Here is a 15463-nt window from a genome sequence, read left to right on the forward strand (position 1 = left end):
AGCCCCCTGTTGACATCGGGGGCGATTTGACAAATCGCATGCCATATCGCATCCTATTCCCGGCAATGGCACCGTCCAAATCGGTGCAATGTCGCACTGATTTCCAAGCATAGATCCAGCGCTACTTTTGGTGACTTCGGGGGGTGATTTCAATAGACATCTGTGCAAGAACCCCGCACAGATGTCTTTTTAAATAATCCCCAAGCTCGCACTGTAATACGGGTTTGAAATTGTGCGAGTTCCGCAGAATGTGAACGTACCCTTATTTTCAAAGCATAGTTGAGCAAGCTGAAGTTAGAAGCGGATTGATTACTATGCAGAGCTGCACCAGATTCTAAATGCTCCAAGTTTAGTAAATCTCCCACAGAATGTCACTGCCCTAAATATTCAAAGTGACAGTGTCGCTTTAAAGAGCACCTGTACCTTTCAATGTAAGGCTGTGATGGAAGGTGTACGGGACATTGTTTTTAGGTATGAATGCTTTATCGTATTTTAGAAATGCAGGCATTTCGTCAGATTAGGCAATCGGTCAGATTTTGTAGCAGAAGTGACGTTTAGTCGCCACCATCTTGCTACACCTCGCACTCACACAGTTAGGATACAGTGAAAAGGCGGCAAGTGGACATCCGGTTACACGCACCGGAGTGTTGCATTTCACACTTATTTTTTTAACATCAAACTGAGCTTTTATAGTGAAATACAGTAATTAAAAATCTGTCTGACTGTTTAGAAGTTGAATTTTATGACCCCTTTCACACCAGGGCATTTTGCAGGCGCTATAGCGTTAGAAATAGCGCCTGCAAAACGCCCTAAAGAAGCTGCACCATTGTGTATAGTGTGAAAGCCCTGAGGGCTTTCACACTACAGCGGTGCGCTGGCAGGACGTCAGAAAAAAGTCCTGCCAGCAGCTTCTTTGGAGCGGTGTGTTTACCGCTCCTCCACCGCTGCTGCCCATTGAAATCAATGGGGCAGCGCTGTAATGCCGCCGGCAAAACGCCGCTATTGCGGCGTATTGCCGGCGGTTTTAACCCTTTCGCGGGGGTAAAAGCACCCCGCTAGCCGCCGAAATGCGCCGCAAATCCGGCGGTAAAACGCCGCTAAAAATAGCGGTGTTTTACCGCCGACACAAGGTGCGGTGTGAAAGGGGTCTAAAAGCAGTGATGAGCCTGCAGGTTTGCTAATCTCACAGGACACCGCTGCTTCTTACGGATTTAAAAATACTGAATTTCAATATATAAGTGGAGTTCAGTGTTAAAAATAAGTGTGAAATGCCAGACTCCGGTGGGTGCAACAAGATGTCGACTTGCCGCCTTCTCACTGTATCCTGTGGACGAGTGCAGGGTGTAACAAGATGGCGGCGTCGGAGTGTCACTTCTGGTACAAAATTTTATGGGTCGTCTAATCTGACAAAACACTGGAATTAGTAATAATCAGAATGTCTTGGACTGTTACAATAGCGCCATTTTACTTTATTTTTTTGTTTTTTTTAGAGAAGCCTTCATCTATTTACTTATATTCTCTCACTCTCAGAACAGAAGTTTCTGTAGGTTAGCCCCGGTTCAAACGGTCGCGATTTTGAACCTGAATCCCAGCCCGACTTCTTTTAAAAGAAAGTCTAATACAAGTAGTACAGAAGTGGGAGCAAAAGTAGTGCAGGAACCTTTTTCTAAGTCGGAGTGACTCAAGTCGCTCCTATTATGCCCTGTACACATGACCGGTTTTCTCATTGGAATAAACTCTGAAGGTTTTTCCGACGGAGTTTCGGCGTAATTCCTCTGAAACTGTCTTGCGTACACACGATCACAACCAAAGTCCGTTCGTTTAGAATGCGGTGACGTACAACACTTACGACAGGACTAGAAAAAGGAAGTTCAATAGCCAGTAGCCAAAATCTTCCGTCTCATACTTGCTTCAGAGCATGCGTCGTTTTTGGTCCGTCGGAACAGCATACAGACGAGCGGTTTTCCCGATAGGAATTGGTTGGTTCCGCCCCGGAAATATTTAGAACATGTTCTATTTCTAGGGCCGTGAATTTATTTTTTATTTATTTTTTTCCAAAAAGTCCAATGAGGCATACACACGATCGGAATATACGATGAAAAGCTGCCGTCTGACTTTTCGGACATTCCGCTCGTGTGTACGCGGCATTAGAACGGTTCCATTGCACGGATATGGGTACGACTTGTGTTGGGACAAGTGCTTGGAAGTCGGAGCGCTTGCCGCACACCAGTGTGAACCGGGTCTAAGCCTGAACACGTTTTTCCTGAGCTCATCAGGCCAAAAAACATACAACATGCTGTCAGAATTTCATGAATGAAAACAAAAGGCTTTGTTAATTGACACTTTTACCCTCCTAGAGCAGCCCAACGACTGTTGGTTTTAAGCCCTGAGCTCAGGCAGGAGGCAAGTTATTCTCCTTGGGGGGGCCTTACAGCCTGACTTACAATCCTGCTTTGATGGTGAGAGAATACAAGCGAAAACACACATCTAGATTAAAATCAAAGTCTACCTCCCGTACCGCCCTCATTTACAGCATATATATATTTTTTAAGAAACACTACAGGTTCAGTTTTACATGTCAGACATTCACCAACAATCTGACAGCTGTAAGATCTCTTCCCACTCCTATAATCACACAGGTGTACATGGAACCCATCAGTAAGTGTGCTGTGGCCAACATACCAGCCTCTGCCAACACAGACATGCTCCATAGCAGTGCTACCAGCTACAGTGCTACACTCAATACACATTGCTTAGGTATTTAAAGGGGAATTCCACTTTTAGATCAAAAGAAACCTTTGCAAACAATGTAATCAGCACTGCTTAAAGTGGACATTATGGCCCTGAGCTCCCCCTTGGGTGCCAATGTCCACTTTAAGACCGTAGTGGAAAACCCCTTTAAGGGTTTGTATAGAAGTAAAAAAAAAAAAAAAAAAAAAGAGGGTGTGGTTACCGTGTACATGTGTTCGCCCGCATTGACCAGCCAGTGAACCACGGTCAACCCACCTGTATGGGATCAGAAAGCTTTAGTATACGGGATTTCATGTTTGAACTAGGGAGTTTGTGAAAACAAGTGGAAGCCGTGATTTTGTGTGCTTTTTTTTTCCCCCCAGGTGTATACCCGTGCAAAGGCAAGCGGTCACATAGCGGTGAAATGACGGTGGTTCATCGTAAAGGGCAATGGAGCCCTGTTCATCTATACAAACCCTAAACCGAGTAGACGTGATAAGCAAGGGTGTTTTTTTTTTTCTCAGCCTGCTACCTGTAGCCTCGCCAGGATGCTTGCCTTCTTAGAGTTTGAGGAATAACTTCGGGAGCAGGAGACGCTACAGAACCTCTTTGTCTTCGAGTAAAACGCATCCCTGACCCCGACCATTCCGCACATTTCACAGGTTGCTGTAAAAAAGGAGGAAAAAAAAAAAAAAAATAGCATTAAAGCCATAGATCACCTTTTAAATAATTTCTTTCTATCACCAGCACAAGCAATATGTACTCTTTGAGAGCCTTTAGCTGAGCAATGGAGAGGTTGGAGAAAGGAGATTTCTTTGCTACAAGCTGGAATTAGAATATTCTGTAAGTCCAGGAAATTTGTTAAAGGCACTCCTCCTTCACTTGCCCCCATCCCGCCAAGAATGGATAGGAGATATATATATATATATATATATATATATATATATATATATATAATTGCAAAGTTTTAAATGACCAAAATACTTACCTAAATCTGCCATCACCTAACACTGGCCCCAGAGGCGCAACTAGAACTTTCAAGGCCCCGGAGCAAGAAACCATGAAGGGTCTCCATGATACCCCCCTCCCCCCATCTCCTTCCATCGGAGACCCGGGCTTCCAGTTCTGGGAGGGCCTCCCACGTGGCCCCTGGGGCGTGCATTCAGCATGCTCTGACTGCTGTGTCCTTTGGACACATCTGATCACAGTAAAAAGGGCTAATCACAGCAGCCCTTTACCATGTGATCAGCTGAGTGCGACTTTTGCGACTTTGGTAGTTCCACAATTGACTGGCACCCAAGTCTTCCATCTGCTGTCCTGCAGAGGCTCTTTCTTTCTTGTCCACATCACTGCCTAGGCGATGTAGACGCATCTTGTTGGCCATCCAGCAGCGGGGTCCTCAGAAGACTCCAGCAACGAGATGACATCACAAAAAGGCGACCAGTCTCCTGCAGTGTTAGATTTGCCAGACCAGGTTGGATATAAAAATCAATGATTTTTTTTATTTTTATTTTTTAAATCTGATTTTTTTATTTGATTTAACCACTTCAGCCCCGGAAGGTTTTACCCCCTTCCTGACCAGAGCACTTTACAATTTGGCACTGCATCGCTTTAACTGGCAATTGTGCGGTCGTGCAATCCTGTACTCAAACAAAATTTGATTCTTTTTTTTTTTGCCAACAAAGAGAGCTTTCTTTTGGTGCTATTTTATCACCTCTGCGTTTTTGTTTTTTTGCACTATACACAAAAAAAGACCAACAATTAAAAAAAAAAAGAAAAAAAAATTATATATTTACATTTTTACTATAATAAATATCCCCAAAAATGTTTTTAAAAAACAAAATTCCTTCATTAGTTTAGGCCAATATATATATACTACATATTTTTGGTAAAAAACAAATAATTAAATGACGTCATAACCTCTTCTTTGGCCCGTTGTATTCTGGGACATGTGTGTGTGTGTGTCCCAGAAGACAGCCGGCCATTCACAAAGCGCCGCGCGACTCGCGCATGCGCAGTAGGAAACGGGCAGTGAAGCCACAATGGGTCCATCTGTAAGGTACTTTGGTGTGCAATTCAAATGAATGTCTCCGCGTCACACGTGTGCTACTGCAATACGATGATGCGAATGACCAGACCTTATGTGGAATTTTCATTTTTATTTATTCCCCATCCCCCAACTTGAGTTCTGCTATAAACACCTTCTAAACAGGTTCATTATAGAAGGATTGTTCAAATAGTAATAATAATAAAACAGGAAAATAAAAATATAAAAAATTGGGTCTCTCCTCCAGAAGCCAACCTGGAATCTCCCATCAATTTTAAACCTGCAGGAAAAAAGGCAAAATACTTTCAGTAAATGTGGAGCTCGGCACGTACCCATTCCAGATTTCCCATCGGGATAAGTGTACACCTGCCCATTGTTTTTTATAATGGGGAGACTAGACTGTAGTGGTGCCACCTCCTCTTCACTCTCATCAGAGCTGGAGCTACTGCTGGTGTCCTCACTGCAGCTATCATACCCGTCAAACATTCCGAACGAATCCCGTCTCTTCCGCACTGTACTTAAAGAATGGTCAGCCTGTCGGGAGACAAAATGTCAGAAGCTCAAGGTTAAAGTACATGAAAAACCCTAACTCACTGACATCAATTTTTATCAAAAAAAAGTGACAACATTTTTTTTTTATTTTATCCTTTGCTGTATGATCAGCACTACGATCCTATGTGGCTTCTTTGCTGCCACTTTGTCTACGTGCGCTCTGCTAAATGCAATGCTAACCTAAAACGTGATATTAACCATTAGGGCCGGTTCACACAGCGAGGCGAGGCGACACGGCTCGCCTCGCCTCGCTCCCGCAAGTCGCCCCCGTTCTGTACAATGGAACCGTTCTGAGAGGAGCGACTCGAGTCGCTCCGACTCAGAAAAAAGGTTCCTGTACTACTTCGGGGCGACTTCGGGGGCGACTTGCATTGACTTCTATACAGAAGTCCTCTGCAAGTCGCCGCTGAGCTCCCCGCCTCGCTGTGTGAACCGGCCCTTAACCTCTATTAAAATCCATTCATATATTTTAAAAAAACAAAAACAAAAAACAAAAACACACACACACACACTATAATACAAAACATAAAAATGTCCCCAATATCAGTGTCACTAAAACCACAAAAAATAAAAAACACACACACACCACTCAATGCATGGTGTATTACATCCCATTCACTCAGTCACTAGGAGATTTTCTGTATTCTGCAAAAAACCTGGTTGATCCTACTGCTCTCTAGCTCCACCTTCTGTTCCTGTCCCTAATTCAGCTATAGATTTTGCAGCGGTGGTGGCAACTCTGCACATACTCAGTTTTCAGTGAGTTTCCTATGCTGAGCATTTCCTCCCCATCACATCTGAGCAGCCCATGTAACTAGAGTCAAACATGTGGGTGTATACAGAGTGGTAAATGACAGCCCACTCCCTCCTCCATGCCCACTAACCTGCTAAACACAATGGGGGTGGGATATTACATGCAAGATTGATGGAGGCTTTACCTCCCTTCTATTCTAAGACCCAGGTTGGAGGGGGGCGTGACACAGCCCCGTGGCTGGCAGAAATCTGCCCACCCCATGGTATTTCCAGAAAATAATAAAGATTTCATTTCAAATATATAGAGATTTTATGCCAATTGAAAAAACAGTGATATTATTTACTTATTTCTACTCTGTATTGAAAAGGACCTTTTTTTCTTTTGAACATGTGACCAGCAGCAGAGGACTGGAAGCTCCTCCTGCTTAGGTTTCCCTGCAGACAGGCTGGGAGAGATCTGGGTCATGCGACATCGATTAGGAAAAAAGGTACTTGGATCTCTGCTTTTGTTTTTTGTAAAACAAAGTGCCATCATCCACATACAGAAATAGAAGGGAAAATGTGTGTGTTTACCATCACTTTAAAATGTGCAAAGGCTTAAATGGGAGGCCCAAGGAGGCTCTGTTTAGCTAGCCACAGATGGTTTGAATCTTTGCTGAACTGGCTGAAGCAGTCTGTTGGATTTTGTGCATGCGATTACTGCTGGTGGGCTTTAGCCCCTAGCAGTAATCATTGTGTTCTGCTGGCAGGGGAGACTCCCCACTGGTTAAAACACAATAGCTCAGCTAGAGGGATTCCCCCATCAGCATTGACTGTTGATGGGGGGGGGGGGGGGGTAGATCATTTTTTTTTTTTTTTTAAACTACAGATCTCCACATCTGGGTGCCTGGTTGATTACTGAAGGATTTACATAGGTGCGAGTAGACATCAGAGGATGTGGCGATTCTCCAAACCTGGTGGCCTGGGGGTTCACTGAGCAAGCAGATATTCTTGTAGGACAATGTGAAGGTAGCAGAGGCTGCAGTGATTTCCCATGTCTGGGCGCCTGGTGGGATGCTGAGCTTGCAGATGCACCCATAGGGCTGTGGAGGAGAAAGGAAAGGTTGCATAGCTTATCCAACCATGAGGTCCTGGTGGGACACCAAGCACTGAGACACACACACACACACACACACACACACACACACACACACGGTGGTGAGGAGAAAGCACAGGCTGTGGTGATAATCTATGTTTTGGTGCTTGGTTGGACACCAAGTAAGCAGTCGGCTGAAACAAAGAAGATGTATTCTTGGAGGGCTCGTAAAGCAGTACCACCAGCATCTGGACTGGAATAGTCTATCTTCAATCTCCAGCCTTCAAAACACACCAGAGCTGAGAACTCTCTCCTATCTGGAAAACCCAAGGCTGAAATGAGGAGGAGGGCCACGCCATGGGCCTCAGAGGAGGAGGAGGGCCACGCCATGGGCCTCAGAGGAGGAGGAGGGCCACGCCATGGGCCTCAGAGGAGGAGGGGCCAAGCCATGGGCCTCAGAGGAGGAGGGGCCAAGCCATGGGCCTCAGAGGAGGAGGGGCCAAGCCATGGGCCTCAGAGGAGGAGGGGCCAAGCCATGGGCCTCAGAGGAGGAGGGGCCAAGCCATGGGCCTCAGAGGAGGGGCCAAGCCATGGGCCTCAGAGGAGGGGCCAAGCCTTCTGCCTCTTGATGCCCAAACCTCCTAAAAGCAAAACACCTACCTTGCACCCTAGCTTTCTATTTTACAATTATCCGAGTGCTCTACTGCTCAGTCCTAAATTTTATAAATGCATGCTTCTATACACAGTTACTGTTCTTGCATTTCTTTGTAAGCCTGTAAATGCTTTATAGTATGCTACAGCACTGAGTATTATAACAAATGGCATGTTAATAAAATGATTGCTTAGGCTCTGTTCACATAACGTAAACCGGACCAGCTTTCAAAAGGAGACGGTTCACATACATGCGAGACGGTTGTGGTGCAAATTTTTTAAAAGGGCCCCCGGCATTTTTCAGTCCAGTTCAGGTGCAATTTCAGGCTCCATACGCACACGCGAATTGGAAACGTTTTGAACCACACTTAATCCGCATAACGTAAACGGGACTGGCTTCAATAAAAGCCGGTTCATATACATGCGGTGTGAATCTGAAAAGGGTCCTGTGCGTTTTTCAGTCTGATTCACTTGCGATTTAAGTGTCAAGTTCGCACCCGAACTGGTGAATGGAAACTGCACAAGACTCTGCACTAAAACGGCACACCCACATATATGTGACCAGAGCCTGAATAGCTCCTGAACCGCTAAATGGTAACAGCACCAGACTCTGCACCGCACATACATGTGAACAGAGCCTGAAACGCTCCTGAACAGGTGAATGGAAACCGTGCCAGACTCTACACCAAAAGCGTACCCATGAACGGAGCCTGAATCACTCAAACTGGTGAATGGAAACCTGCGCCGGACACTGCACCAAACGCGCACACCCACATATATGCGAACCTCTAAATGGTAAAAGCCCAAATCTGCACCTGCATACACGTGAACAGAGGCTGAAATGCTCCTGAACTGGTGAATGGAAACCGTGCCGGACTCTGCACCAAACAAATACAGTCTCTCACAAAAGTGAGTACACCCCTCACATTTTTTGTAAATATTTTCTTCTATCTTTTCATATGACACTGAAGAAATAACACTTTGCTACAATGTAAAGTAGTGAGTGTACAGCTTGTATAACAGTGTAAATTTTCTGTCCCCTCAAAATAACGCAGCACACAGCCATTAATGTCTAAACCGCTTGCAACAAAAGTGAGTACACCCCTAAGTGAAAATGTCCAAATTGGGCACAACGTGTCAATATTTTGTGTGGCCACCATTATTTTCCAGCACTGCCTTAACCCTCTTGGGCATGGAGGTCACCAGAGCTTCACAGGTTCCTACTGGAGTCCTCTTCCCCTCCTCCATGAGACTGGTGGATGTTAGGGACCTTGCACTCCTCCACCTTCCGTTTGAGGATGCTCAATAGTGTTTAGGTCTGGAGACATGCTTGGCCAGGCAATCACCTTTACCTTCAGCTTCTTTAGTAATGCAGTGGTCATCTTGGAGGTGTGTTTGGGGTCCTTATGTTGAAATACTGCCCTGCGGCCCAGTCTCTGAAGGGAGGGGGATCATGCTCTGCTTCAGTATGTCACAGTACATGTTGGCCTTCGTGGTTCCCTCATTGAACTGTAGCCCCCCAGTGCTGGCAGCACTCATGCAGCCCCAGACCATGACACTCCCACCACCATGCTTGACTGTACACACTTGTCTTTGTACTCCTCACCTGGTTGCCCCCACACACGCTTGACACCATCTGAACCAAATACTTAGATCTTGGTCTCATCAGACCACAGGACATGGTTCCAGTAATCCATGTCCTTAGTCTGCTTGTCTTCAGCAAACTTTACAGGCTCTCTTTTGCATCATCTTTAGAAGAGGCTTCCTTCTGGGACGACAGCCATGCAGACCAGTTTGATGCAGTGTGCGGTGTATGGTCTGAGCACTGACAGGCTGGCTCCAAATCCTACAAACTTCTTTGGTTGACCATGGTGAGGCCTGTTTTGAGTGGAACCTGTCCTGTTAAACCGCTGTATGGTCTTGGCCACCGTGCTGCAGCTCAGTTTCAGGGTCTTAGCAATCTTCTTATAGCCTAGGCCATCTTTATGTAGAGCAACAATTCTTTTTTTCAGAGCCTCAGAGTTATTTGCCATGAGGTGCCATGCTGAACTTCCAGTGACCAGTATGAGAGAGTGAGAACGATAACACCAAATTTAAAACACACCTGCTCCCCATTCACATCTGAGACCTTGTAACACTGACGAGTCGCATGACACCAGGGAGGGAAAATGGCTAATTGGGCCCCGATTTAGACATTTTCACTTAGGGGTGTACTCACTTTTGTTGCCAGCGGTTTAGACATTAATGGCTGTGTGTTGAGTTATTTTGAGGGGACAGCAAATGTACACTGTTATACAAGCTGTACACTCACTACTTTACATTGTAGACAAGTGTAATTTCTTCAGTGTTGTCACATGAAAAGATAGAAGAAAAGATTTACAAAAATGTGAGGGGGGTGTACTCACTTATGTGAGATACTGTACATGGAAAACGCTTAAACTCCTTTCACACTTGTGCGATTTTGACAATACCAATGAGCTCTATAGACCTCAAAGTCGGAACAAAGTAGTGCAGGGACTACTTTGAAGTCGCTGTGACTTGAAGACGCACAGATATGAATGTTACTCATTGGAATCATAAGGTACGACTTGTCATGCGTCTTTGCGGCCCCAAGTGACACAAGTGTGAAAGGGGCCTTATACACATAAACAGGACTTTAAATACACCATAGAGAGTTAAAGCGGTTGTAAACCCTAAAAAATAAAACACCTGCAAGACAAAAAGGCATAATGAGCGCTAGTATGCATAGCATACTAGCTCATTATGAATTACTTACCTGAGCTTGAAGCCCCCGCAGCGGTCCTCGTTCACTGCTCCGTTGCTGTGATTGGCCGGAGCGGCGATGATGCCACTCCTGCCTGTAACGGCACAGTTTGACTGAAGCAACGGCACGCACGTGCCCATTGCTTCAGTCTGGTTAAGTGCGCATGTGCCAATGACGTCGGCACATGCAAATACAGGCGATCTCTCCTAAACCGTGTAGGTTTAGGAGATATCCAGTGTAGCTTACAGGTAAGCCCAATTATAGGCTTGCCTGTAGTAAAAACAGTGGCTGTAAAGGGTTTACAACCACTTTAAATTCACATCAAGTGCATCATAAAGAAAATCAATTTTATTACAAACATTTGAAAAACAGTTAAGATATACAATAATGTTTTATAGCCAGAGAGATTAAATATTGGTACAAAAAAGGTGCAACGCTCCAATATTCAGTAGGTCTACGCGTTTCACATGGGGCTCCCGCTTCTTCAGGACCACTAGGATCATATATGTTATATGTAGTTCTGGCTTAGATGGTATCGACAAAAATGTGTCAAACTTCAAAGTAACCAATTATAGGAACCAATAGGGAAGGGGTAAGGGTTGCGTGTGTGTCATCAAATGCAGTTGCACCTGCCGGCCCATGGGGCATGCCCAAATCTAAGACTATAAGATGAAAGCAAGCAAGAAATGTATATAGGTAGAATGTTTTGCTCCAATCAGAATACAATAAAAGCAGGGTAAGGTTGGTCCAATTGTCTCCAGCGTGTGGCAATACTTCCAGGACAGAGCCAGTATCAGAGCGAACATTATTATACACGATTTATATAGCGCCAACAGTTTACGCAGCGCTTAACAATGTATACGGGGGGGGGGGGGGGCAACACAATTACAGTACAATACAGAAGGGACAGGAGGGCCCTGCTCGTAGAGCTTACATTCTAAAGGGAGGGGGTGGTGGTACAAAAGGTAATAGCTGCAGAAAATGATCTGATGGGAGTGAACACGTAACCTATCCAATGGTTCCAGTCAAATGAATGAAATGAAACTAATGATAGACTTCTATTGAACAGGAACGGCCATATATGGATCGAAATCCATCCGGTTCCTGCTGAACCAAATGAATTTCAATCCATCTATGGCCGGTTTTAGTGTTTTGATGTTGAATACTTCTGGGAGTGCCAGATGCCCATGTTCTCTACCACACTTCAGCAGATAGCAGTAGTGTAGGGGGTTGGAGGATGGAGCCACCGGCCATGGTGGAGGATACCAACATCTGGCACTCCCAAATGCCAAAGCCAAGGATGGAGGCTGCAGCACTGGCGCAAAGAGGAGGCAGAAGACACGGACAGAGAGGAGAATATAATACCCTCTTCTCTTGAATGGGCCATTGATTTTTTATTTTTTTTGGACAGACAGGGTCACCTCCTTAAGCCGCCAAGACAAAACAAATTCTCATCTACAGCAGACCACAAAGCAGGAAGGTTGCTTAATGCAACTTACCTGTAATCATGTCAGCTTGATCACTGAAACTTCCCAAAGGAGAGGCATTGAGTTCAAGACTGGGTGCCAAGGGAATACATGCTGCAATTAAAAGAGCATGGCCCATTAGAAAGAGGAATTCAAATAGGTTTTCTAGCTAGATAACACCCCCCCCCCCCCCACCACCAGTCAGTTCTGCTTGAGGGAAAGACACGTATTTGATGACAACTGCCACAACACAAATGTGCCTTGTCCACTTTTTTAAAGGGTCAGTTCATTCAAAAGTACTAAATACCCCACCAGCGAGATCAATGTTCCAAGCTACCTTGGTGTTTTGGGTGTTCCGACCCACCTTTGTGGGTTCCATTATGGATGTTGGAAGTCTCTCATGATGGGCCCCAGCAGGTCTGCAAACCCGGGAACTCAGCACAGAGATCTCACCAACAAAGTCTTCAAGAGATAGGAGGAGAACGTCAGGAGGCCCAACTGTACAACAGCTACCAAAAATTGAAATAGAAGCCACCAGCAAATTGAATGAACCAGTATTTTGCTCATGCTGGGCAGTTCACTGAATTGCTGTGCTCCATAACTAGGAGCTCCCTAGAACATAGATTGGAGGTACGGCGTCAGGCTCCCCAACTATCCAGGTTCAGCGACACCTGCTGGAGGAGGATAGTTTATAAAGATCCAACCGAAAAGACCCATAATGTTGCCAACATCCCAATTTGGACAATATATATGGCGTACCCCCCAAGGAAATACTAAGGGACGTTTAAGGCAACTGATCAACTGGTATTTAGAAAAAAATATATATATATAGAAATGTATTAATATAAAATATGTGTTGCATACAACACCAACTGTTGGTGTTGTATGCACCACATATTTATATTAATAAGTTTCTATATATTTTTTTCTAAAAACCTGTTGATCAGTTGCCTTAAAAGTCCCTTTGTATTTCCTTGTGGGGTACTCCATATATGATATCCCGCTGGAGAGGAGGAAGCGGCTGGGAGAGAGCTGTGTAGGCACGTAAGAGAAAAGGGTCCCAAGCGCCGCACTTGCAGCAAATTGCGACAGCGTCTATGGTAAAAGCCTCAGGTCCAACTCCTTTCAGTCCACGCCCCCAATGCATTTCACCTCGCTTATGGAGTTAAAGTGTAAGTAAACCCCCCCCCCCCCCTTTATCGTTTTCAGTCAGTCAAGGAAGCTGCCATCGTTGCTTCTCTTTAATCTACAATTGCCATAATGCTGCACGTGATCCGTTACGACACCAGCCATTGGATGGTTTGACAGTTTGTTTGAGAGCACAACCAATGTGAGTGTAACATTTCCGGCATGTGCCATAAATTAAACTGTTTTATGGATGGGTTTACTTCCGCTTGGGTGAAATAAGTCGGCAACATGGCCTGGGGCTGCTTTTAACAAACACGATCGGGTTTTGCTGCAAGTGCGGCATTTGGGACCTCTTCTTTTACATGGGAGCTCCCTAGGTCACCTTCCCATAGCTCCCTCACACTTCTAATCAGGTGATAAAAATAAAAAATGCCCGGTATTTCTGGGATACAGGGGGGAACATAGGACTCGCTCTCTTTTTTTTCTCGTTATGAGAACACTTAGGTCTGCAGCCAGCGAATAGAAACCCGACCGGTCCGGAGACTTCCAGAACAGTGTGCAGCACCATCTGCATTGAAAGATGCATTTTTTTTTCTCTCTCAACTAAATAGAAAGGGGCCGGGATGGAGGATATAAATTTTATTTTTAAAATTTTTAGGGTTTAACATAGCCACCCTTTAATGCGGGGATATGCAATTAGCGGATCTCCAGATGCTGCAGAACTACAATTCCCATGAGGCATAGCAAGACTCTGACAGCCACAAGTATGACACCCAGAGGCATGATGGGACTTGTAGTTTTGCAACATCTGGAGGACCGCTAGTTGCATATCCCTGCTTTAAAGGATAAGTTCAGTTTTCATAACATGCTACACCCCGAATGAGTGTAACATGTTATGAATGCACCGGCCCCTGCACCTCCCCGATCCCAGCGAGCAGGGGGTTCTTCTACACCCATTAGTGGTCAATTTTATAAAAAAAAAATGTATGTGGCCCCACCCACCTGGCCACATCACTCATTCACAGCACCCTGTGAATCAAAAACAACAAGGTACAGGAGCCTTTGCAGATGTCGGCTTACAGCTTTCAATGAACTACCACAGCGCTGTGAGCACTGTGGTAGTTTATTCATTCTTCCTGTCAGCATGTATCGGAATCCTCGTAAGTGGTATGAACAAGCAGATACACTGACAGGTCTGCAGGAGACCTGCATGGCATCAGCAATCTGCTAGTTGCTTGTGCAATGCTTTACAGGCTCCTGCAAAAAAAAAAATTATAATTTTTTCTGAAAAGGTGAACTTATCCTTTAAGCAAACTTGTTTTACCATGCAAAGGCAAGAATGCAGGTTCACTAAAGCCCTGGACTGAATGGGAAGGAACTGTACCTGTCAGGCTTTTATTGCCATTTATGTCCCTTTTTTGGTCTTTGACTAACCTCTAATCCAGTGGTATCCAAGCTGCAGGCCAAATTCAGCCCTTTGCTTGCCTTTATATGGCCCTTGGGACACCATCCCATTCAATAACACCAACGATGGGGGCAGAACTCCCTCCACCGACACCAACGATGGGGGCAGAACTCCCTCCACCGACACCAACGATGGGGGCAGAACTCCCTCCACCGACACCAACGATGGGGGCAGAACTCCCTCCACCGACACCAACGATGGGGGCAGAATTCCTTCCACCGACACCAACGATGGAGCACTATTCCTCCAATAGACTCCAACAATGGGGAACTATTCCTTCCATGGACACCAAAAGATAGGGCACTGTTTACTCCCACTGGATGCCAGCACATTTTTCACTCCAACTGGCCCTAGTCTGGTGCCCCTAATTTCTGAAGGACAGTAAACTGGCCCTTTGTTTAGAAAGCTTGGAGACCCCTGTTCTAGTCCTAAAGGGAAGTTCTAAAGAATTTCCCATTGGATCATATGAAGAGTGCCCTCCAGAGGAGAGGAACAGGAAGTTCACCTCACAACAATGCTCCGGGTGGAAGTTAGAAGAAACAGTACAGTGATGCCACGTACACACGACCGGACTTTCTGACAGAAAAGGTCAGACGGTCTTCCCGACGGACTTGCCCACACACTAATGGACTAAAGTCTGTTTTGAACGTGATGACGTACGATGGGACTAGAAATAGGAAGTGCAATAGCCAGTAGCCAATAGCTGCCCTTGTGTTGTATTTGGTCCGTCGGACCAGCATACAGACGAACGGTTTTCCCTGATAGGAATTAAGTCCATCAGACAGATTTGAAATGTTCTATTTCTAGGTCCGTCTGAATTTTTTAAAGAAAA

The 15463-nt window shown here is 45.3% G+C and overlaps 1 protein-coding gene across 7 annotated transcripts in view; it reads right to left on the reverse strand.

Annotated features, from left to right (window-relative positions):
• Positions 1-15463, reverse strand: part of MBTD1 (mbt domain containing 1) — an 84773-nt gene that overhangs the window by 60321 nt on the left and 8989 nt on the right. For 5 of the 7 annotated variants that reach the window (XM_077458890.1, XM_077458895.1, XM_077458897.1 and 2 more), the window contains exons 2-3: positions 5110-5311; positions 3263-3396 (exon numbers count right to left, since the gene is read on the reverse strand). In XM_077458890.1, coding sequence (XP_077315016.1) covers positions 3263-3396; positions 5110-5311 — 336 coding nt within the window. Of the gene's footprint in view, positions 1-3262; positions 3397-5109; positions 5312-12071; positions 12153-15463 lie in introns of all 7 variants that reach the window. The other 2 variants (XM_077458892.1, XM_077458891.1) reach the window with 2 other exon arrangements.

This window comes from Lithobates pipiens, unplaced genomic scaffold (genome assembly GCF_037356315.1).
Source record: "Lithobates pipiens isolate NorthernLeopardFrog02 unplaced genomic scaffold, aLitPip1_a1.2 Scaffold_28, whole genome shotgun sequence".
NCBI lineage: Eukaryota > Metazoa > Chordata > Amphibia > Anura > Ranidae > Lithobates > Lithobates pipiens.